The 23,348-nt window shown below is 39.1% G+C and overlaps 1 protein-coding gene across 1 annotated transcript; it reads right to left on the bottom strand.

Annotated features, from left to right (window-relative positions):
• Positions 1 to 99: 99 nt before the first annotated feature.
• Positions 100 to 23,300, bottom strand: LOC133498497 (monoacylglycerol lipase ABHD2). The gene is made up of 11 exons (XM_061815435.1): positions 23,163 to 23,300; positions 22,235 to 22,307; positions 21,447 to 21,662; positions 19,627 to 19,802; positions 17,762 to 17,929; positions 17,469 to 17,652; positions 16,783 to 16,875; positions 13,929 to 14,030; positions 11,374 to 11,443; positions 11,206 to 11,290; positions 100 to 2,829 (listed from the first exon to the last, which is right to left on the bottom strand). The coding sequence occupies exons 3-11, from the start codon at positions 21,653 to 21,655 to the stop codon at positions 2,621 to 2,623; spliced, it is 1,296 nt and encodes a 431-aa protein (XP_061671419.1). The 5' UTR covers positions 21,656 to 21,662; positions 22,235 to 22,307; positions 23,163 to 23,300; the 3' UTR covers positions 100 to 2,620.
• Positions 23,301 to 23,348: the final 48 nt, after the last annotated feature.

Genomic DNA, 23,348 nt, shown 5'->3' on the forward strand with positions numbered 1-23,348 from the left:
AAAATTCTGACAAAATTTATTTGACAATATAACAATTCCTTGACTCTTGAAAAAAAAAAAAAATTTAATTAAACAAAAATCCAATAACCAAAGTGAGAAATAGTATGTGCATCTATGTTGTCATCCTGACATGCTTTCATGGTATTTCAGCGTAAACAAATTCAAACAAAATTAAAGCTGCATATTTACCGTGGCTTAACATTGTTACTTGACTCTAACCTGATGGGTGATTTTGGATTCTACTGTTCAATCATTTAGTTCTCCTGAGAGAGAAAAAAAAGGCATTGGCCCAAAATGCTAGCAAAAATTAAATAAAACATTTTAGATGCACTGGGTATAGAAATTAATTTTCTCTTACAACACAGAACAACATTTCTGGTCCTCCACCATGGTGTCACATTCACATTACACCCGATATTCATAAATCGCTTTTGATGGATAATAACCTTTATTTTTCTCAATCCCATCTTAAATATTTCATAATAAATTAGCTTTTAAATACTTAAACTCTTGTCATTTGGTGAAGTCAATCCTTTTGGTTGTTGTTAGAGGTGATGATATGGCATAGTATGTCTCATTTCCCAAGACAAAAACATGGATAGGTATTTGGAATACAAGACGTCTTACATTATAACACAAACCCAAGAATCATTCGCCAGCCCCCCCCACCCCAAAAAAATAGTAAAGTTGGTTAGAGGTAAAAAATAAATTCATTCATGATGCATTGTCTGAATTCAATAAATCAAGCGATGGAGTCACGCTGGTTTCTCTTCTAGGAAACGGTTTCTGTGATGGTTGCATAAACGCCATGCTGTCTAAAAGAAATAGGTGTAATTGGTCATGGCTATATTTAGTTTCTCTGTCAATGTTACAACCAAATTTTGCATCTAAGACACCAGCACTCTGCACTGAATTTAAACCTGACGATATTTGAATGAAAAACAACTGGACAGAGGAAAAAGAGGAATTTGGCAGGGTCGATCATATTTGATGAATGAGAAACGAAATCTGGGGTCAAGAGTGAAGACTATTATTTTGTTGCTGAAAGCGCTAGACACCATCAGCCAGCCCTGTACGAACAAACGGGTACATTCAGAGCATATGTTATGCGCCACTCCAGAGGCAAGCTATTGCATAAATTGTGCACTTTTTTTTTTCAACATTGTTAGAAAAAAATGTTATAAAAAACTTTATCGTATGGCCGTGAACATATAAACTTCAGACCTCTTATGTGAGATTTATCCAGGTTTTATCCGAGATTGGTGCTGGTTCTTTCAAAGTAAACAGTTGCAAACCCTTTACTTGCATTGCATTTTCATTTTAAAACGAACTTTTCTCCTCTCAACATTCAAAATAAAAACTGAAAGGTACTACTTCACCTTAATTTTGCAATCAGATCTCTAACTATTACTGTTTAAGTGCATCAAGATAAGTCACATTTAAGCATTTTACTGTATTTTGTTGTCTTCCTTACATAGAATATCTGTCACTTATATAAGCACTGTTCACCAGCTAATAATAAAACATGACAATCACCAGTATTGTTCAAACAGTCCACAAAGCTAAACGTGGTTCGTCCCTTAGTAACTTGGCCCTTTTAACTAGCCCTACCTCATAACAAAGATCATTTAAACCAAGCTTGTGAGTGGGTGTGCGTCCCAATGCCAAACTGCCCCTTTATAAGGTGCAAAGCGGTCTCTGAGCATTGGCAGTAGGTTAGCGTCTCGACTAATGCTGCAGCTGATCAAAGGTGACCGGAAAAGAATTAGATTGCGATGACCCCAACAACAGACAACGCGGGCAACATTGGAATTACATTATTATACACCCTATTTTTCCTCTCACTACCAGAGCCAAAAAACAAACCAAACAAACAAAACAACGAGAGGGATGGAGCTAAAAAGTGCACGGAATCAGAGTATTCCAATGTAACTGGTCGAATGTTCATGGATCCAATTTGGGAGTTGATCCCTGCTCACGAGCACTTATACTTTCTTCCTCTTCAAGTCCCCCCCCGACACACACACACACACACACACACGAAAAACAAAAAACAAAGTGCCATGAGAGTTGAGCTGAGTGGAAAATCCTACGAAGATATTATTTTAACTTGGGTAAATTTCTACAAACTACAGCTGAGAGCTTGGACTGAGCTGACCAATCAGTGTTACAGCGCTGTCCCCCGTCTTCAACTCGACACGCAGCCACTATATTATGAATGAGAGGAATAGTACAAAGACGATGATGCATTGAGGCAGTATGGTTAGTGATCAGGAATGGGCACCAAGCGCAGCACTGCACTACTTAGATGGGCTCACTTTTGTGGTCCACATCATATCATATTTAGTCAATGGCATCATAATCAAAAGGTCCCCATTGAGCACACATCATGAAACAATGTGTTCCTCCTCTGAACTTCCCAGAGGCAGTTGCTTGTCCCTGCGACGGTCGCTGAAGGCATGGGGGCGTGTGGCGGGTGCAGAGATCTGCAGCATTGAGCAGCACCAAAGAAGGCAGAGGAGAGCGGGAGGAATTCCACGTGGCTCCTCAGTGCAGGGACAGTGGAGTCTTGTGTGGTTTACGGTCAGGAAGTGAGGAAAAAGAGATCGAAAGACAGGGTTTAGTCTTTTTCCTTTGTGCAGGAATTCTCACTCAGGTGGTTGCTTTGGCACGGGGGTTTCTGCTTCTGCCATTGGCATATGGCGTTGGCATAGCCCACAATCACTTTGTCCATCCAGGTGAGTGGCTTGGGGAAGAGGACAGCGCCCTTGAAGAACCCGAGGTGGCCGCCGTGTAGTGTCAAGGCAAAGATCACGTTTGGCTTCTTCTCTAAGGGGTGACAAAGCAGAGAGCAATTAGACCTCTGGACTCTGAACACATGCAAACACACGACACAAGTCCAAATGAATACCTGTCAAGAAAAATATACAGAGTGGTTTATACTGATAACAGCATGAGTCAGTGGCTTGATTTCAGTTTCTCTAAGTACGACCAGGTAGTCTCTAACGGTAAAACAATGAAGCAGGGAGAAAAACTGAACGGCCATTGACATAACAACTCGCAACAATCTCCTCTCAAACTTGTCAATCATCATAGTACAATTCTACTGGTTGTTATATTGGCCAGTAGGGGGTCTTTGGTTTACAACACGTTCGTTGGTTCTCCGAATTTGTGATTAAGTTGGAACAGTCAATCACTAACCAAACCTTCACGAAGTCATAATTACAGCAAATAATTGGATGACAAAACGTCTTGGCCATCAACATCCAGCCATGCATTCATTTTCTCGACCCCTTATCATCAGTAAGGTGAAAGGTCAGCCGAAACCTCTCCCAGCGGACTTTGAGCAAGAAGCAGACGCATTTCCCACCAGCCAAACGCAGGGCACAAATTGGCAAATATTCCCACGTGTAAGGAGAATTTGGAGTGTTCAATTAATCTAATACAAACATACGGAGAACATAGAAACTCCAAAAAACTCCACCGCCCAGAGTCAAACCCCAAACCTCAGAACGTTTGAGGCAGCTGTAAATAGAAAACAATCAAATGGATGGCGGTAACTAAGTAGGCTGTGAGCAGTGTGAGGAACATTGTATTCTAACTAGTTGATGACATCATTTGGACTGTAAATTTGTAAACGCACTGTAGTCATTAGTACGTTATTATACATTATCTCCCAATCAAGATCACCAACAACAATTATCACACGTTATTTCAAGTTGGGTGCCATTTTCAACTGAAATAAAAAAAACATCCGGATGTTGAAAATAACAGCTTTAAACTGATGTGTCCGACAGTAGGATATGCTACATGTGGAAATTGTCAAATTAAAGTAAGTGACGTGGCTCCGAAAGCCCAGGTTTTGGGTCCCCGACGGGAATCAGGAGTAAGGGTTCTCTGCTGCCACGATTCCCTGGGGCCTGAAAGCTGCCTGTTGCAGCATTTATCCATTTTCTACACCGCTTATCCTGGGAGTCACCTATGGAGTGCCCCATCTTTAAAATGCAGTGAAAAACATTCATGCAATGTATGCACGTCCATGACGATAAATTCAAGTCTTGTAAAAAAATGATGAAATATAAGCAAATAATAGATTCTTGGGATAAAAATGAAAGCAAATATGTAGTTGTTCCTCACTTTGCAACTGTCACAAGTCTGCGAAGACAGTTTTACAAAGTTGAGTGCTTGTGTAGGATTATTTGTCCTGTAGTCATTGTTGTGGGAAAAGAGAGGAATTCTGGTTGAGATGATGGCTGTAAAGCCCTGCCCCACAAAAGACCAATGTTGACGTGACCATGCAATGATGCTCCTTGCTTTGGGACTCTCACCTGACTGAAGTTGTTTCTTGCAATGGTGTTTGCTTGTCTGTAGTGACGAGTTTCAAAGCCAGCCACTCCTCGTCACACCCCATCACTATTTTGCATGGTAGCAATAATAAAAAAAAAAAACAACTTTTATTTATTTATTGGGGCGGCATGTTGGATAGGCTGGAAAGGGTTGGCCTCACAGTTCTGAGGTCCCGGGTTCAATCCCGGACCCCATGTGTGGAGTTTGCATGTTCTCCCCTGCCTGCGTGGGTTTTCACCAAGCATTCCGGGTTCCTCCCACATCCCCAAAACATGCAACGTTAATTGGACACTCTAAATTGCGCCTAGGTGTGATTGTGAGTGCGACTGTTGACTGTCTCCATGTGCCCTGCAATTGGCTGGTAACCAGTTCAGGATGTACCCTGTCTCCTGCCTGTTGACAGCTGGGATAGGCTCAGGCACTCCCCGCGACCCTTTTGAGGGTAAGCAGCTAAGAAAATTGATGGATTTATTTTTTGGGTGTTGCTTGCTGGAAATTGTACTCATATACAGTTGACGCCAGAAGTCAACATACAATGCTAAAAACATTCAATTTTTTTGTTTCACTGTCTGAAGTCAAATCAGGCTAAACCTCAACTGTTTCAGGTCATTCAGGATTACCAAAATTATTTACTTTTGTTATATGCCACAATAATGAGGTAGAGAATTTCTTACAGAATTTTACATTATTTTCATTGCGGTCAAAACGTTACACCAAAATTACTACGTCTTTAAAGAACATTGGGAAGCCCAGAGAAAGAGGTCATGTCTTTGGAAACTCCTGATAGGTTAACTAACAAAATGTGAGTTAATGGATGGCTCACCTGGGGATTTACAGTATTAAAGGCCGCACCTCAAACACTCTGCTTTCTTGTTTGAATTTATGTGAAAATCGAAACAAATCAGCCAGGAAAGAATTGTGGAGTTCCAAAAGTCTGGCTCAACTTTGGGTGCAATTTTCAGATATTTTAAGTTGTCATGTTCATCTGCTCAAACAATTATATGCAAGTATAAACATGATGCGAATGTCCAGCCATCACACTGGTCAGGAAGGAGATGATGGGTTCTGTGTCCCAGAGATGAATGTGTTTTGGTCCGAACTGTGCAAATGACTGGAGAACAAAAGCTAAAGACCTTGTGAAGATGCTGGATGAAGCTGGTAAAAAAGTGCCATTATCCACAGTGAAACGAGTCCTGCACCGGCATTCACTAAAAGGCCACTCACAGAGAATGAAGCCATTACTTCTTAAGAAACATAAAAAAAAAAGATTACCATTTTCAACAAGACATCAAGAAAAAGATCTTAACTACAGAAGAGATGTCCTGTGGTCCGATTAAACTAAAGTGGAGCTGGTTGGCCATAATGACCAATGTTACATCCCGAGGAAAAAGGGGGGTGGTTGTAGACCTGAGAACACCATACCAACTGTGAAGCATGGAAGTGGGAGCATCATGTTGTAGGGCTGTTTTGCTTATGCAGGAACTGGAGCTCTTCATAAAATACATGAGATCATGAAGAAACAACATTACTTGGAGATATGAAGGCAACATCTCAAGACATCAGGCAGGAATCCAAAAGTTGAGCGCAAATGGGTCTTCCAAATGGACAATGAACCTATGGTTACTATGCCAAAATAGTTAAAAAGTGTCTTGAGGATAAAAATCAATGTCTTGGAGTGGTTAACACAAAGCCCTGATCAGAATCACGTCAAAAATTAGTGGGCCGATCTGAAAGGTGTGCGTGTGTGAGCCTGGCAACTGACAAATCTGACTCAGTTAAACCAGTTCTGTCAGAAGTAATGGGCCAGGATTCCCGCAGAGTACTGTCAGAAGCTTGTGGAAGGTTACGAAAAACGTTTGACCCAAGTCATGCACTTCAAAATAAATGCTACTTGATGCTAAGAAGATATATGTAAACTTTTGAATTTAAAGAAAATTATATAAAATTCTCTAAGAAATTCTCTCTCTCACATTATTGTGGGATTTAACAAAATAAAATAATTTTGGCGATCCTGACTGACCTGAAACAGGAGATATTTAGTTTGATCTGACTTAAGACAGTGAGACAAAAACTGTAATTTTTTTTTGTATTATTTATTTATTCATTTATTTTATTTTATTTTTTACACAGTGTAAGCAAACCTCTGTGTTCAACTGTAATTAAACTTAAATAATTCACAGTCGTTGATTTTATTTGATATGTTCTGCGTTTGAATGAGAGAGTAGAAAGTTTGGAGAACACCAGCCTAAAGTGAAAAAAAATATTTAAACATTCTACGCCATCAAGATGTAATCATTTCGATACTTTGAGGCATAACAGGTCTAAATGGGTTTGTGACATGGCTTAAGCTTGACCGCATGTAATATCTTTTGAACACCAAGGTGCTTGCAAAACAGGTGGAATTGAAAATTGCTGTCATTGTGATAGTTTGGTCAACCAATATTCAAGTGCCTATGCATTTCGTGGCTGCTCCACACACGTCGCTACATGCGTTGTGTTGAAATGTGAATTCAAGCGCCAAGCTCGCGGTCTCCTCTCGCCAAAATGTGCATGATCGATGAATGCCATGTGCCTTTAACAGTTAAGTGATTCAATGGGAAAGGGGGCCCATCGTCTCATATCTTCCTCTTTTATTTTTACTCATATCCCTCCAATATGAGGTTGTGAGTCAACAACTGTCATTTCTGTTCACATTCCCTATTAACTGGCAAAAAATCCAATTCTTGGTGAATTCTGCTTCATGTTGATAGTGTACGATCCCACATCGAATGAGCCACTGCTATGAATGCTCCTGAGATCTTGCCAAAGGCCAATCAGAACTCAGTTGTTTTCCATATTGAAATTGAGAAGATTAAAAAACCAACAACTGTAAAGTTTGTTTAAATGTCAAATATTAATGAAAAATATTGCCATGGCAATTCCAACTGCTGGCGAAAAAGACCAATTAGAATGGGTTGTAAAAGGGTGTTGTAGCCGTTTAAGGCAAAATTAACTCCCAAACCAGATTAAATCACAAAGAACATTAAAACAAAAAAATTAAATGATGCTATGGACCTTTGATAATAAACATGGAAAATGTGAGGACAATATTCCAATAGTATATAAATAAATGTCTTGTGGCAGCATGGAATATAGTATCATTTATCAGTGAAATGAATTCCCCTTGGTGTTACTCTAAAGTGGAAAACAGTGTGTAAATCCAATACCAGGTGATTGTGGATTAAAATGGACATTGTCAGTAGATTTGACCTAATAAAAAAGAAAACATGCAAAACTAGGACACCTCCCAGAATCCAATGAATCATTTATCTTGATCTGATTCCCATGTAAACTTGCACGGGGTACTGCAGCTGTGCTCCAAGCGTGGCAGAGCGGTCGCCCATAAAGGATTGACCTGGATCTTTTCCCTTTCATCTGGGTTAGTGGGAGACATTGACACTGTTCAGTAGTGACCAAGGTCCGTCAGGGCTTTCAACTGTGTGCACCGTGCATGCGGGTTCCCTTGAGTGCTTGTCCACACCAAACAACACTTTTTTTTTTTTTTAATACCAGGCACAGAAGAACGACCTGGGAACACTGGTTGAAAGGAAAGCTAAATTAAAAAAAGCATAAAAATAATAAAGATTGCTATATTGGTAGTAAGGCTGTACTGCAGGTGTAGCAACATGTCCAATGAATGTCTGTCATGTCCTTTCCTGGCATGTCTGTGTCACCGCATTGTATTTTCAAACCAACAGCTGGTCATGCTGTTTTTTAAGACACATGACCCAAACTCTTTCCAGACTTACATACATGCGCGCACGCACGCGCACACGCGCGCGCGCGCGCACACACACACACACGCACGCACGCACGCACACACACACACACCCACACACACACACACCCACACACACCCACACACACACAGATGAGGGTCTTGTCTTTTCCCAAAGAGCCTTTGAGTTTGTATACAGGGCAATTATTACGATTTGTGATATGAATGATATGAATCACAGCAGCATCAACAAAAAACAAAAACAAAAAAATCATTTAATCAGATTAAATATCCTCTGATTAAAACCAGGTTTCTTCAAAATGTGGGTAACAATTTGGTACATATATCACAGGCCATCAATCAGAGATTGATGTAATCAGTAAACTATACAGTTATTATGTATTAGAGATGAAAGTGGACTTTCGTGAAAATTCCTGAAAATACAAATGCGAGAACTAACGGGTCCGGGGGCATGGTCCCCTGGAAAAAATTTTGAAAAAAATGGATGGCTGTGGTGCATTCTGGCGATATATGTTAACAAAATTTAGACAAAAAATGAAAGTAAAATTTCTAAGTCCTGACCCAAAAAAATTGGGCAGAAGTTCCCCAAGGGCCAAACCCAGATTTTTTTGCCCCCCATTCCCCAATCACTGGATGGCACAAAATGACATTTGTCATTAAAATATGCTTAAAATATGCCATCTTATCTCAAGACAAATGAATGAACTATTTACTAAAAGGACATCTAAAATTATCCTTTTCCACACATTATACATATTATCGTATAGATATAGAATATACACGAAAATATATCCTAGAATTTGTACACCGTACAGCAAAACACGTTAAAGAAGTTGATCTGTAGTAATTACTATTTACGTTCAAGTCTCAAACTTCGCGTTGTACTGATACACTCGACCACATTGCTCACTATCTTAGATAAAGATCTAGTATTACTAATAGTACAATCAGTTGCTGCCTTTATATATATATATATATATATATCAGTCATGCTCGCAGATAAAGATGCGGGTGTGATTAGGGATGGCCTTAAAATAACTTACTGGATTAATACAACATAACTGTAAATTAAAAATTAAATAAACAAATACATAACTAAAATAGTACCATGGGACTGCCGTAAATAGGAGGCCGGCTTGCGAGAACGCACCTTTATGTGCATGCGCTCAACGTATTGGCCACACCTGAATCAAGCGAGAAGATGGATGATAGTCTAATGTTGTTGCTGTGTTTTTGTTTTGTTTTTTACGCCGTCACACTGCCTCGCAATCGACGCAATGAGCACCCCTGGTGTAACTGAATTTCCTTTGACATGGCTCATGATGTTGATGACTTTCGACGTAAATGCGCTCGCATTACGTGAAGCAGTTCTGAACATGGCTTTCGTACATGCTCCGTACATGCTCAGGACGGTTAACTTGCATTTCCTGTTTCCGGGTGAATAACGGTTGTTTTGGAGCAAGGTCATTTAGTTAACAACGTTTATGAAATAAACACGTAAATTAATGTCAAGACCACACAAAATAAGCGACGTCTTGAGAGAATGCGAGGGTAGGGGCGTTACAGTTACTAGTGTTAGTGCCTCAACATGGCTACGCTCGTGAAAGCAAAACAATGAACTCAAACCCATGTTCGCTCAATTTTGTCAACTAATATCCGGATTAATTTTAGGCAATTTTTCCTCAATTTTCCGGAGCAATTTTCATGAAAATTTCAAAATCCTGGATTCCGGTGGACTTTCATCACTTGTATGCATGATTGTATATTTACATAGGGTTTAATTAAGCACAATATCTACTATATCAAATAAAAATGTGGATGTGTGGGAGTTACTTTGTACAATTTGGAATTGTGGGCATGAGGGTTCTGTGACTGTAATCAGAGCCATATTGGATTGCCAATTGAAACGTTAACGTCGACAGAAATTGAGGATGGTCATAAAATCAGAGTTGGCTGTGTTAATCTAGCTATAATTCAGAGTGCAGCAGTCAAAGAAAGATTTATTTTGATAAAACCGATTTGATAATTAGATATGTGGGTTGGTGAAGGTTCCACTTTCTTGCCTATCCACAGAGGTAATTAATAAATACAAGCAGACTTGTTTGCTCCTTTGCATATATTTTCTTTCAGTTTTTCATTTTAATTATTATTTTTTTAATTCCGTGCGAAAGGCACATGCTTGAACTTCTATTTGTGCATTAATATAGTTACATCTGTAAAACGCTGTGGGTTAGACAGAAAGGTTTGGCAAAATGGGATTACTCATAAACTAGCCATCACTACAGGGTGGAACTCAACAGAATACTGTGCCAGTTGGACATTTTTACAAACCAGACAATTAGCAGGGAGCGCTGAGCAACCACAACCGTGACATCTGGCCATGGAATATTTTAGTCAGTCTCAAGCCTCTCCGAGATAACTCATCAGACATCAGAACAATGTTTATTGTTAGCTTATCTAGCTAGGTCACAACATTCTTCCTGACACCTCCTCAAGATGAGTCCGCAAAGAAGGACACTTCTGTATCCTACCTTCAAATAGAAGGCTTACAGTGTAGCCATCAATATTCACATTGCCAAGCTTGTGGCATCATTTTCTTGAGGCTGTAATTACTCCCCAAGGTTCATCTACAAAATACTGAGCAAAGGCTGTGAATACCTACGCACATGTGATATTTTAGTATTTTATTTCTTATACAAGTTGCAAAAATCTCTCAAAACACGTTTGTCATTATGGGGTGGATGTGAAAATTTGAGAAAAAAAAAAGAATTTCATCCATTTTGGGATGAGGCTAAAACAAGAAAATGTGGAGAAAGTAAAACACTGAATACTTTCCAGAATCAACTGTGCACTCCAGTTTAGTACAAAAAACACACCTCTGAGATTTTGTCTGAAACCCAGATGCTCTATTTTTGAAGTTATACTCAAATCACTGGAAAAACAAAACTATGTGAAGTCACATGCACTTTGAAGTTGGGCCCAAGAATTTTTCTGTATGTGGTTCTTTACCCTCCTGTCCATTATCCCACGTCCAGTAAGCAGTGTCACTAAGGTGGTTGTCATGACAACTGGTTACTTACCTGCTAATGTACGGGGGATTTTGAGTAAAGAGTCATGAACCAGGGGATCATCTGCAGCGTTGACAAGCAGAAGTGGTACATTTACCTGCAGAATACCAATGACAGCTCATTAGATGAACAACACAGAAACAATGGGAAATTGTGTTATTTAAAGGTGCGTTGCCTTACATTGTGAATGTAATGTACACAACTTTCTTTCTCATAATACTCTTTGAGAGAGCTATGGCCATGGAATTTCCTGTTGAAAGACACAAATAATAGATTTCATTCATTTGAAGAATTCTCCCATGCCAGCTTCTAATATGTTTAGGGCAATAAAACAAGAATTAAAACATGGTTATTGTGCATTTTATCACATGAAATGCATTTGCAGAAGAATTTGTTCGCGGAAAAAACAATTAAAAAAAAAGGTTCAGTATATTACATTAATAACACAAACCCCAGCAGCAACACATTCCATAAACATCAAGTAAAGCAATGAACACACAAAAATCGCATCTTGCACTGACTTTCCAATTATCTGTGTCCTAGTGAGTTAGAAATATTGTTGCCTTAAAACTAATCTTTTTAAAATTGTTTTCAGATATGAATTGAAAACAAGTTCTTTTTGAGAACCGTTTCTTCAGTTATTCAATCTTTTGTTTGCGTGTCTAACAATTCTGCTTATCTTTTCCTCTAACGCTGCAAATGAGTAATGATGTCACAACTTTTTCAACAGAGTGTCAACATAAAAGCTTTCTAAAGTTTGCTAAAACAGTATTTCATATGAAAAGATGACACCAGTGCTACTTGCAACACTTGAAAAGCTTTCATAGATTCAAGGGAGGGAGGGGTATTGACCATATGTGAAAATAGAGCTGTGCGGACTAATGAAATATAACAGTGCACTATAAAACTATCTGCAAAATGAAGTATCCATCGATTGTTTATGTTGCTAAATTGATGTGTGAGGTATTGGATTAGTTATGTTGCTACCAAAGTTATTATAATAATCCATCAATCCATTTTCTTAGCCACTTATCCTCACAAGGGTCACGGGAGTGCTGGACCCTATCCCAGCTGTCAACGTGCAGGAGGCAGGGTACACCCTGAACTGGTTGCCAGCCAATCACAGGGCACATGGAGACAGACAACAGTCGCACTCCCAATCATACTTAGGGGGAATTTAGAGTCCCAAATAAATGCATGTTTTCAGGATGTGGGAGGTAACCGAAGTGCCTGGAGAAAACCCATGCAGGCACGGCGAGAACATGCAAACTCCACATAGGCGGGGCCAGGATTGAACCCTGGACCTCAGAACTATGAGGCCAACGCTTTACAGTTGCACCACTGTGCCACCTGAAAAAAAACATTTGTCATAAAAAAAATATATATAAAAATAATCAAGTGAAACTCCATTTTACGTTTGCAAAACTAAAACTAGAATTATAGCAGAAATGTCCTTCATTTTTGCCTTTGTAAATTAATTTCGTATGTAAGCTTTCGGTACGGAACAAGGATGCTCAAAATGTTGTTTGGGAACTTTTACTCTGTATCGCCTAGAATTGACATCATTGCGCAGAAGCCAATAAAAAGGTGCTAGTAAATGTCAATTCTAAGCGGCCTGATGAACAAAAAAAATATATATTTTTGTTTCATCTGTCCATAAAATTTAGTTTATCATTTGCTTTTCGGTCACGGCACAGTGGTGCAACTGTAGAGTATTGGCCAACGCTCTACAAAGTTGTGAAGACTGGGGTTCAAATCCCGGCCCCGCCTGTGTGGATTTTGCATACTCTCCCTGTGCCTGCACAGGGCTTTGGAAGCTGGGATTGGCTCCAGCACTCACGTGACCCTTGTGAGGATAAGCGGCTCAGAAAATTGATGGATAGAGTTGCTCTTTGGTCACTGATGATGTAGTGCTACACGCGCCTGGCTTTGGTGCAGGGAGCATAGGATCAATTCCCGCTCAGTAATGGTGTCGATATGTGCCCTGCGACTGACAGGTGACATGTTTAGGGTGTGGTCCGCCTTCTGCCTGATGTTAGCTGGGATAGGCTATAGCACTGGTGTGACCCTTGTGAGGAAATGTGGCTTTGGACAATGGACAATTGCTCTTTTTGTATCAAATGAACGTTCTCGACAGAAAAGTATTGTTTTACTTGATGCATTTACTTCAGGAGATACTCTATACTTTAAATACAGAAATTTCATGGGTTCAAATAATGTTGAGCAGTACTCTATGAGCCAGATTTTTTTTTTTTTTGATACTATGATTAATGACTGTCACAGATTTAAAACAGCCACAAATGTGAAAGTCCAGTTGCGAAGAGAGTAATTTGTATATTATTGTTGTATATTTTATTTGCAATCATCTTTTATCCATGTCATTGTTCTTTTGTATAAAATGTCTTTTACAAATAAATTTCATGTAATTTTAGGGAAATTACTGTAGGGATACAAAATTACCTTTCCTTATCCTTATCTTTCCCCTATTGTGCAACACTGCACAGGGACATATTTTTTTAATGATGTGTGTAATGATAATGATGTCAAAGGTATCATTTGTATTACTGCAATCCCTTTCAGCATGAGAATCGATATGCGATATCGCCAAGAAAATTTCCAGAAATTGCCATCCCTACTGGAGGCAGAAATTCCTTTTCCAAGACTTAAAATTCCATGTTACTTTCTGAAATGTGTATCATCATTTGTGAACATGAGAACTGGCAACTTTAACGTACCTCATTATGTTGTCGTCGATCTGCATGAGCGACGTTGCCGTGTATAGCCGTCCAAGATCTCCAGCTATCATTTTGACTGAGTTTCCTCCAAATAAACTGTGTCTGGAGCAAAAAAGGAAACGTGCAAATAAATTAAAACCCTTGTAAGGATAAGCGGCTCAGAAAATGGATGGATGGAGTACATTTCAACTCCTGCATGAAATGAAAAAGACAAGTAATAAACAAAAGCAAAATATCATACTCAGTCCACTCCAAACATTTTGGAACAGACAAGTTGTCTTTTTTTTTTGTTGAATAAGGAAGACATTTGGAATTCAGATCAAAAGATGAATAGGAGACAAAAGTTCAGAATTACAGCTTTTATTTCATGGTATTAAACAATTTCAATGAAGCTGGGACGTTCAAATCAAAACCTTTTTGAAAGCAAAACATTTATTAGAGAAATAAATATATAAATGTCCCTCAATCCATATTTTTCTGGTTTATCCAGGAACGGGTATAAGGATTTTCATATCAAAAGAAAAATATTATAGTTTTTAGAAATAACTAATTTGATTTTAATGATCAATCTATGAGGTTGGGCACAAGAAATTATTAATTGCGACTATTTTACACTTCATCTGGCCGCCTGGGAAGGCTCTGCTGCGTCTTTTTCTCACGTAAGAGCTTTGGTGCAGGTGTCTTGTTGCGAGTGGAAAAAAAATAGCTCGTTATTGGCTTTTTCTTTTTCTGGCCAAGAATATTGTTTTAAACACACCCGCCACGTTCGATTATGTTTGAGAACTGAAGCCGTTACGCCCCGGGGCCCGCCGGTCCACCACGGAACACCATTACACAAAAACAAAAACAAAACAAAAAATCTGTGTAACAGTGATGTGGCGTAAAGTGAGCCGTGTTATAGCGAGGGAACACTGTAAACCATTTGATGTGATACAGCAGTCCCAAATAACGACTTTAACATTGCGATATTTAATTTTTAGCTGAAACAATTTATGAATATTAAGTCAATTGTGTTTGTTCGGCACACATTGCCTTTTAGTTCATAGGTGTGATACTGGTCATAAAGAACCCTGAGTCAAATGTTAATTTTAGTCTATGCTGCGGGCTGCTATGAAAATGGATGCTCATAATTTGGACAGACTTTACTTAAACCATGCAAATGTTTTTGAACCACTCCCTATAAGAGTCGGAATTGAGAATCGTTTGGAACTGGAATTGTTCACATTCAAAGGAGGGCCAACCCTATGCTCTTTTGGGATAAGGTCCTGTGATTGACTTGACCACTCTAAGAACTTCCCCTTTCCCCCCTGATGAAGTCCTTTTTTTGTGTTGGCAGTGTGTTTTGGTTCACTGTCCTTTTGCATGATTAAGTATCTTCCCAATTAGTTTGGATACATTTTTCTGTAACTTGCGTGAAATAATTCATTCTCCTTCTACCATGATGAGTTACAGCATCAATAAAGACGAGTGAGCCCGTTCCAGAAGCAGCCTTCTGATTCTTTTTGCAGAAGAGTAGTTTGCATCTTGTGGAATGGCCTGTATATTTATTCACTCAAAGTCTTCTTCAAAGAGTGGATTGTGATACATTCACCCGTTACACCTGTTCCAAATTGTTGGATTGGCTATGCCAAATCTTTGTGCAATGGCTCTGATAGATTTTTTCTTTTCTCGCAGGTTCAAATGGATTTGCTTTTAACCCAGAGACCCCTCTCTGGTCTATCTCTTTATATTCAAATTCTGTTAATCATGTAAAGCAGAGGTACCTTGTGTATGGAATGCGCTATATAAATAGATTTGCTTTGCTTCATGTTTCCTTAGCAGCAAATGTAGTTTTCACAGATGAAACCCAAAGGCAAAAATAAGATAATATCTAATGTTTAAGCAATCCATCTAAAAGGCAACGCCTGAGCAAGAAGAAACACCCATTTGTCACATGTTCCAATAATTTGGCTCACTTGAAAAGTGGGTGACTTCAAACAAAAGGTGCTCTGTCTTGAGTTGTTTAACAGATCTAGATGTAAATATCATGAACTAAAAGCTGGAATTCCAAACTTGCGTCTCATATTCCTCTTTTGATCTGAAACCCAAATGTATTTAGTATACAACAAAAACCCTGGAATTGACGTTGCCACTCCAATATTTCTGGACAGGACCGAACATGCCTGATCTAAATCAGAATCAGTATGGATTGCTATCACCATATTTTCCACACTAAGGCGCTTAAAAGTCTTTAATTTTCTCAAAAATAAACAGTCCGGTGCACTTTATGTATGGAATGGTTCTAAAATCTTCCAAAATATTATGGTGCGACGTTGGTTAGCGCTCTGCTTGATTGACTGTCAGACCATTTTCTGCTGACACAGGGACGTAAAACGTAAAGTACCTTGACCTTGATGCTGACAGCGATAAACCAATCAAAGAACATTACGTAACATGTAGACTATGTACGCTTACCGCCGCCACACCTTGTAGGTATACTACCAATATGCGGCAAAACAACATTTGTGACTCTCAGTTACGCGGTGGTAAATGGTAATATAGCAACTGCGAAAAAAAAATCAACATTATTGGATCTATGGTTTGGAAGTGGCTGAATCAAGAAAATGAACTACACCAAGTTAAAACGACAAAATACAGTTTCCTCGGGAACAAAGGGAGGTGGCCACAATTACAAGAGCAACTTGAAGAATGGATTATTGATCAGAGAACATCTGGGAGAAGCGTCACCATTAGACTCAATCCAATGTACCTTATGGTGGAGAAAATGGGCTGAATTAATTTGTTATCCAAATAAAATAATTATTTCGGTATGACTTAGAAAGTCACTACATTCATTCCGATTCACACGTGTTACCTGTGTGAGAGGATTATTTTCTTCATGTTGTCAGCCATGAGAAAATTATAGAAACGCCTGAACTGATCCCACTGTAGAAATGTTTCCTGGGCCCTGAGAGACAAAGAGACGGGAAGTAATTTTAGTGCTCACAGTGTGACTCAGCATTCCTACCAAGGGCATGTCATAGGTAATCTATTGGACAAAGAGTCAAATTCATGCCAATGAGGAGATGGGACTGTATCAGCCATGAACAAAGAGATGTTGATGTGAAACTAAATGTGAAGAACAAATTACTCGTGAACAGAGAAAATAACCTTAGATTCCTACAAAAATGGAGTGTGCTGAATGTAGGTTTATACAAGCAAGAGCTTCTGCTCGCTAGATCCAATCTTACAGTCTTGTCTTGTTTCCTAGCAGCTGTTGGCAGCAGTTGAAGCACATGCATGTACTCACACTCGAGGTTTAACATTATGCATATCCCGCCACCGTGTCACTGTTGAAACAGTTTGTTTCTTTGCCAACTTAGGTTATTGTGATATGCACATCAACATTTCTGCTTTGTATGAATAGTTGCAGTATGTGATATGACTCAGAAGAAGAAAAAATATGGAAAGCGTTAATAGACCAGGTTGCGAGAACGCTATTAAGTGTAATCAGCAAATGAAACAAGTCTGTTATCACGTAATGATAAGACATCCACCCACCTGAGAGCACTGTAACCTTGGCAGACGCTGACACAGCATAGCACTCGCTCCTGGTTGGACATGTTCTCACCCAGGAACTTGCAGACAATGTTCCCACCCAGACTGAAGCCAATCACTATTAACTGAGTTTGAGGATACGTTCGCTTAATGTACCCAACCATGGCTGCAAACTCCCACGTGCACCCTGTGATGACAAATGAACAGTTGCAGATCAATACAAGATTTCTCACAAGGACAATATGCATTTGTCTACTGAGGGGTTCAACGTAAACATTCTTTTTTTCCCCACTTACCATAGGTAAACATGCGTGGGGAAGTGAGTTCGATGTTTGGTAGAGCTCCGAGGTGGTTCAGCACAGCACAGCGGTAGCCGTCCTTCTGCGCGTAATCCACAAAGGTTCGGACATAATGCTTCTCACTATGGTTACCGATACCAGGGCATATCACCATGGTGATGTCATCTGGTGAAACAGATGAAATGATGTGTGAAACACATCTTTGAAAAATAGTTTATGGATTATATCAATGTATACCAGATAAAACCAACTAAAAGTGTGTGTCCAAATGATGCCACAGGTTTGTTTGTTGATGAAACACCAATTGCCTCCAGTTACAGCATGTTACATTTTATAGCCTTCCCTCTCCCTTGCTAAAAGTTCAGCAATTTTAGATTTCTAACAGACAGATGAGTTAGGGGACAAACATGGCACTGCATGTGGAAGTGGAAAGATTAAATTGAATAAAGCAACAGTTCAATTTCACATTTTACTCTCAACAACAACCGACTGGTATCAAATATACAATTTTTTTTAAAGTAAATTTTTAAAAACATTTTTTCACTATACTTTTTAGCAAATTTTAATATTTCTTTTATTTTACATTTGAATCTTTACTTTGCATATTTTTTTTTATCTGCTGTTAAATAATGTGACATTCATAAACAAGTTGCACAGGTTTGACGCAGTAGCGAAATGTTACGCAACTAAAAAACATCACATACAAAGCAACAGCTCTTCTCAATTAATAAAACTTCCCTTGATCGTTGCTTAATATTTTGTATGGCCACAATTAGGCTGCCAAATTCAAAACAGACCAGTGCACTGACTCCGTTTTTCCACTCACTTTCAGACTTCTAAAGCACTCTACATTATATATTCCTCTGGATTTAAAAAAAAAAAAAAAATTCCTGGAAGGCGATTCAACATTAGAAAAACAAAATGTACAGTAAATCTGTGACCCACGCTTCCCCAATGTCACTTGTCTTTCTTGCTCTCTGAGGTTGTAATGGGAACTATAGATTTCTATGGTTCTAATATTTCTGAAAAGTATGTTTCCAACCACAGCACTTTAACCGCCCTTGTCAAAATCTTAAATGATTTTAGAAGCAATCTGGATTACCATAGATTAACAGTGTTCTGTTGGGTCTAAGCGCCCCTTTTGACTTGGTAGACCACGCCATTCTTTAAAATAGACCAAAATATCTTGTTGGCTTTTAGAGTACTGTACACAAATGATTTTTATCCTACCTCAGAGTGAGGTTTTATGTTAAATTTAGATAAAGGCTCTCAAAAGGTTATTAAGTAACGTGGTGTGCTTCAGGGTTCAATTTTAGATCATTTATTGTTGCACTTATACTGAATATGCCCCCTCTTGGGAGCATTGGGAGGGAGGCTTGCCATCAATTTTCACAGCTAGGTTGAAAATACACAGCTGCACATCCTCTGTCTCTGATGTCACCAGTCCAGTGGATAATATATTTAACAATTTTATACATCAAATCCTGGTCCTGAGGCCCAAACAGACAAACTCAACTAAAGTATGAACATTATCTTTAAATCCCTCACCCCAAGTGAAAAACCTGGACATATTTTGCACTCTGAGCTCACCTTTAGTCACGCACACTGAAAATTTGACAAGAATGAGTTTTTACTACTTTAAGAAATCAGCCCGTTTCTCTTTCGGGACAAAAAAAGAGAAGCTAATGAACACATTCACTCGTGTTCTGCTCTGATGAAAGCAATGTTTACCTTTTGGGCAATGTACAGTATGTTTTGACAGAAACACTGCAAAAAACAACAACAGTACAGCCAAGAAAAGTATGGCTTCAAATTTCATAGCAGGGAAAAAAAATCCCTTTTTACATCTAAAGTTGCATCACCTCCTGTTCGGTGGTCCCCCACTGGTTCAAAGAGGTCAAAGGTTGCAGTGGCCCCATCCTGCATGGGCAAGTACTTCCTGATCCCACTGGGATGGGGTGCGCTCACACGACCAAGTTTTCCATATAAGGCCGTCTGGAGGTGACCACTCTTACCCCACAACAATGGGGGAATGTACCTGTGTAGCACACACTTCATCAACAACTTACTTTTAAAATAGTGTTCAGTTTTTATGGTTTTACACAAGCGTATGCAGCTGAGTTACAATACCAAGGACAGTACATAAATGATGCTGATTTGCATTGGTGATTAATAAACATTTGAGTCGATTGTTTACATATAAGAACATACATTGGACTTTTTATTGCATCTCTGGGAAGATTACATAATGCGCCGCTGAACTGACATGAATGTTTAACATAGTTGTTACAGCTTGTTGTCCCAAATTACTCATTGGGTGTTCTTGCATTCCAGGGACACCTTCATTGAACTCAGGTCTTTGCTTATGTCATGTGCTTCTAAAACTGTTGCTTATCACACAGATAATGTTAAAATGAACAAAAAGGAGATCTTACTATCACATTATCACACTTGTTTACATAAACCTTGTGAGCTGGTTTGGCAGCATACAAAAATACAACTTGTTAAACTGACACATTTGCAATGTTTTCTTACATGAAAATGAGGTTCAGAAAAATGACAGTGATTACAAGTTCTTCATAGCTTGAAGTGGACACATTACTGTGCATAGAGGTGACAACACATGTTCCAGAAGGCCTTTAACCTGGTCTCTGTGTTTTTCATTTCTGGCTTCAACATTTACTGTCGTTTGGAATACATTCTTACATAAGAAGACAGGCGACAACTTTAATTGGTAATGTGATCACCTCGGTCCTTTGTCGTATGCACACGTGAAGCTTAACCACACGTTTCTGAAAGGCACACAGCAGCTTGTATCCCATAACAGAGGAGGATCATTTCATTGTTTTATCCTGGATAGGTAAATCGACAACTTAGTAGTGACCTTGTGACTCCCTTAACAAGAGGTTTAGATCACAAACATCTAAACACAAACATAGCATTAAGGTGGATTTGACATTATTTGTTCACCGTGCAAGAGTCCAAATTCTTTGCACGTTCCCACAAACACAAACAACCATGGTCTTTATGACCGTGATAACCTCCCAGAGCCCTAGCCCTACGCCGGGTTCTTCCACCTCTGTAACTGATCCCTCACACAGAACAACTGGGTGGCATTGGGTGCAACAATGTCGACTTCTTAAAAACACAATCATGAAATGGATTAGGTTAAGTTGAACGGTAGCAACACAGGTTGACTACCCACTCAGACATTAAACATTCAGCAGGTTGAAAAGCAAAGAGCTCAATATGAACTGGTTACATAAATAGACTGTTGTGATTAACTCTTTAAGTGTCCCACTGAAGATGGAAGGTTTTCTCTGGAACAATAGAGGCGGATGTGGGTTCTCAAAAATAATTTTTTTTATTTTTCTTCCATAAACACACCCTGTGAAGCCAACAAGAGTCGGCATAAATCACCAATTACAATCCAACATATTTACATTTTCTTTGCTTTTTCTCTGTATTCCTCTCGCATGTTGAATTAAATCCATTTTATTACCTGATTTCAATTCATGTTCCACCACAAAGCTGCCTCTCTAAGAGAGATCTGTGGTATTCAAAGGACCACTAACGACAGATGAGATCATCACTAGACAAACTGCAAAATTTTTTGCACTATCAATGCCAGGATAGAATCAACAATTACACAACAAATAATTGAGGAAATGTTAAAACTCACTCTTTGGTCAGCTGAGAACAGGACTTGAGCAGGAAGTGGTTCAGGGGTGTATCCTGATAGGTGAGGTCTGGGGGTGCAGTGGGGCTCTTGAGGTTTAGGCAGCGCACAATGACATAGAGGACTGTTGCCACTGCCGCCAACTTCATGCCATCAAACATTGCTGGCAGCTCCGGAGAGATGGTGTGCACATCTGGATCATGCGTGCTCATGATTGTTCTAGAATAAGAAAAAAAAGAAAATGTTTGCTCTTCAACAACAATATTAAAGACATAGTCAAACATCAAACTTAGCAATTCGGCAGATAAGGAAGAAATTTCTGCGACAGTAACGACTGGAAGTTTGATTATGATGAATTCTCATTAGACTGTGACATTAATGCAAAAACAGAAACTGCACAGAGCACAGAAAAGCCGCAGATCTGTCTTTATCATACTCAATAGGAAGTAGAGTATATGAGCACACACTCACTACATTGTGCAAAAGCCTTATGCCACTATTAACAGTAATGGGAGAAAAGATAAAGGCTTCAGCAAAAACATTAACTGCAGAACCACCAATATTTAGGTTTGTGTTTTCTAGAATTAATACTTTTGTACAAATAGTTTTACCAAACTGGTTGTTGCCTCACCTCTTTTATTTTTAATACAATAGCTGTCATGTATGTACATTCCTAGGAATGGTTCTTAGGTATGCTTCACTGCAATAAACATTGTTGTGGAATGGAAAGTCACTAAATACACTTGAGAATTAATCTACCTTTTATGCATTTCTTTAAAAAGTCTACTAACTTGTTTTTCCAGTGGCTGCAATAACAATTGTTTTCCAAACGTGATGGGTGAAGTCACAGTGATGTGGTCAGACCTAAAGAGCACAGATAGGAGAGACATTGAGGAGGTGAAAACATGCTTAGAATGAATTTATATTAGTTGTACAAAAGGTGTATATTGTTTGAACAGCCATTTCAATCAGTAGATAATCACTTTAATCACTTAAGTGTGAATATCAGAGTTCAAAAGGCAAAATTGTGCTCTCATAATGAGTAAAGGAGTGGCTAATACCTTCATTTTAAACTTCAAGAGACATCAGAAACAAATTATGATTCATAAACACTTCAAAAAGAAGCAAGCTACTCCGTTATCCTCCAGATGCAAAACACGAAACATCGCTCCCCAAACTACAGTTGTCCAATTTCCGCATGCTAACACGGCAGCAGTCTTATCGAATTCATTGCCACAAGAAGATGAATGTGTTTTGGGGCGACATTCCGATTTGGCAGCTGTTGTTTCCTCTATCTGCTAACGTTCTTTGTCACGACTCCTTGCTGGCAGTGGTGCTCACCGCCGCAAGGACACACAGTCTGCTTCATACCACCGACAATAATGCACGCGATAAAGATGGGGAATGAATGCCAAAAGGGGGGTCTTTACTTTTTATTAAAGCAAAATCAAAGTAATATCTATGTCCTGGTGGTTGACATCAAAAATCCACCATTTTCATTTCGCTCACCCTACTGAGCAATAAAATGAGAAGCAATCGTTTTTTAAGGTCCTGCTACGCCAATCGATTTACTTTTACAGTGACGGACTAAATTTAAATGACTTTCATTTCATCAAGGCTGGTTACGTTTATAAGGTTTATAACCTGGTCTGGCTAATAGCTAGGTAGCGCAAGAAGGACCAGACAAGCAGCGGGTGTCTTTAGCATAGCGTTACTTACCACAGGCAGGGGAAAGATTCTGCCACCAACTGGCTCCACACGTCGAAACCTTATTGACACCCGTGAGAGTTCATTTGTTTGTTGGGTTTGTGGAGCACGTATAGCAGCACACCAAGAACTAAACTGAGCTGAAACCACCAAGCACACTGACACTGACTCCGCTTCCGAGAAGATTCTGCTATTTGC

This window comes from Syngnathoides biaculeatus, chromosome 3 (genome assembly GCF_019802595.1).
Source record: "Syngnathoides biaculeatus isolate LvHL_M chromosome 3, ASM1980259v1, whole genome shotgun sequence".
Lineage (NCBI taxonomy): Eukaryota > Metazoa > Chordata > Actinopteri > Syngnathiformes > Syngnathidae > Syngnathoides > Syngnathoides biaculeatus.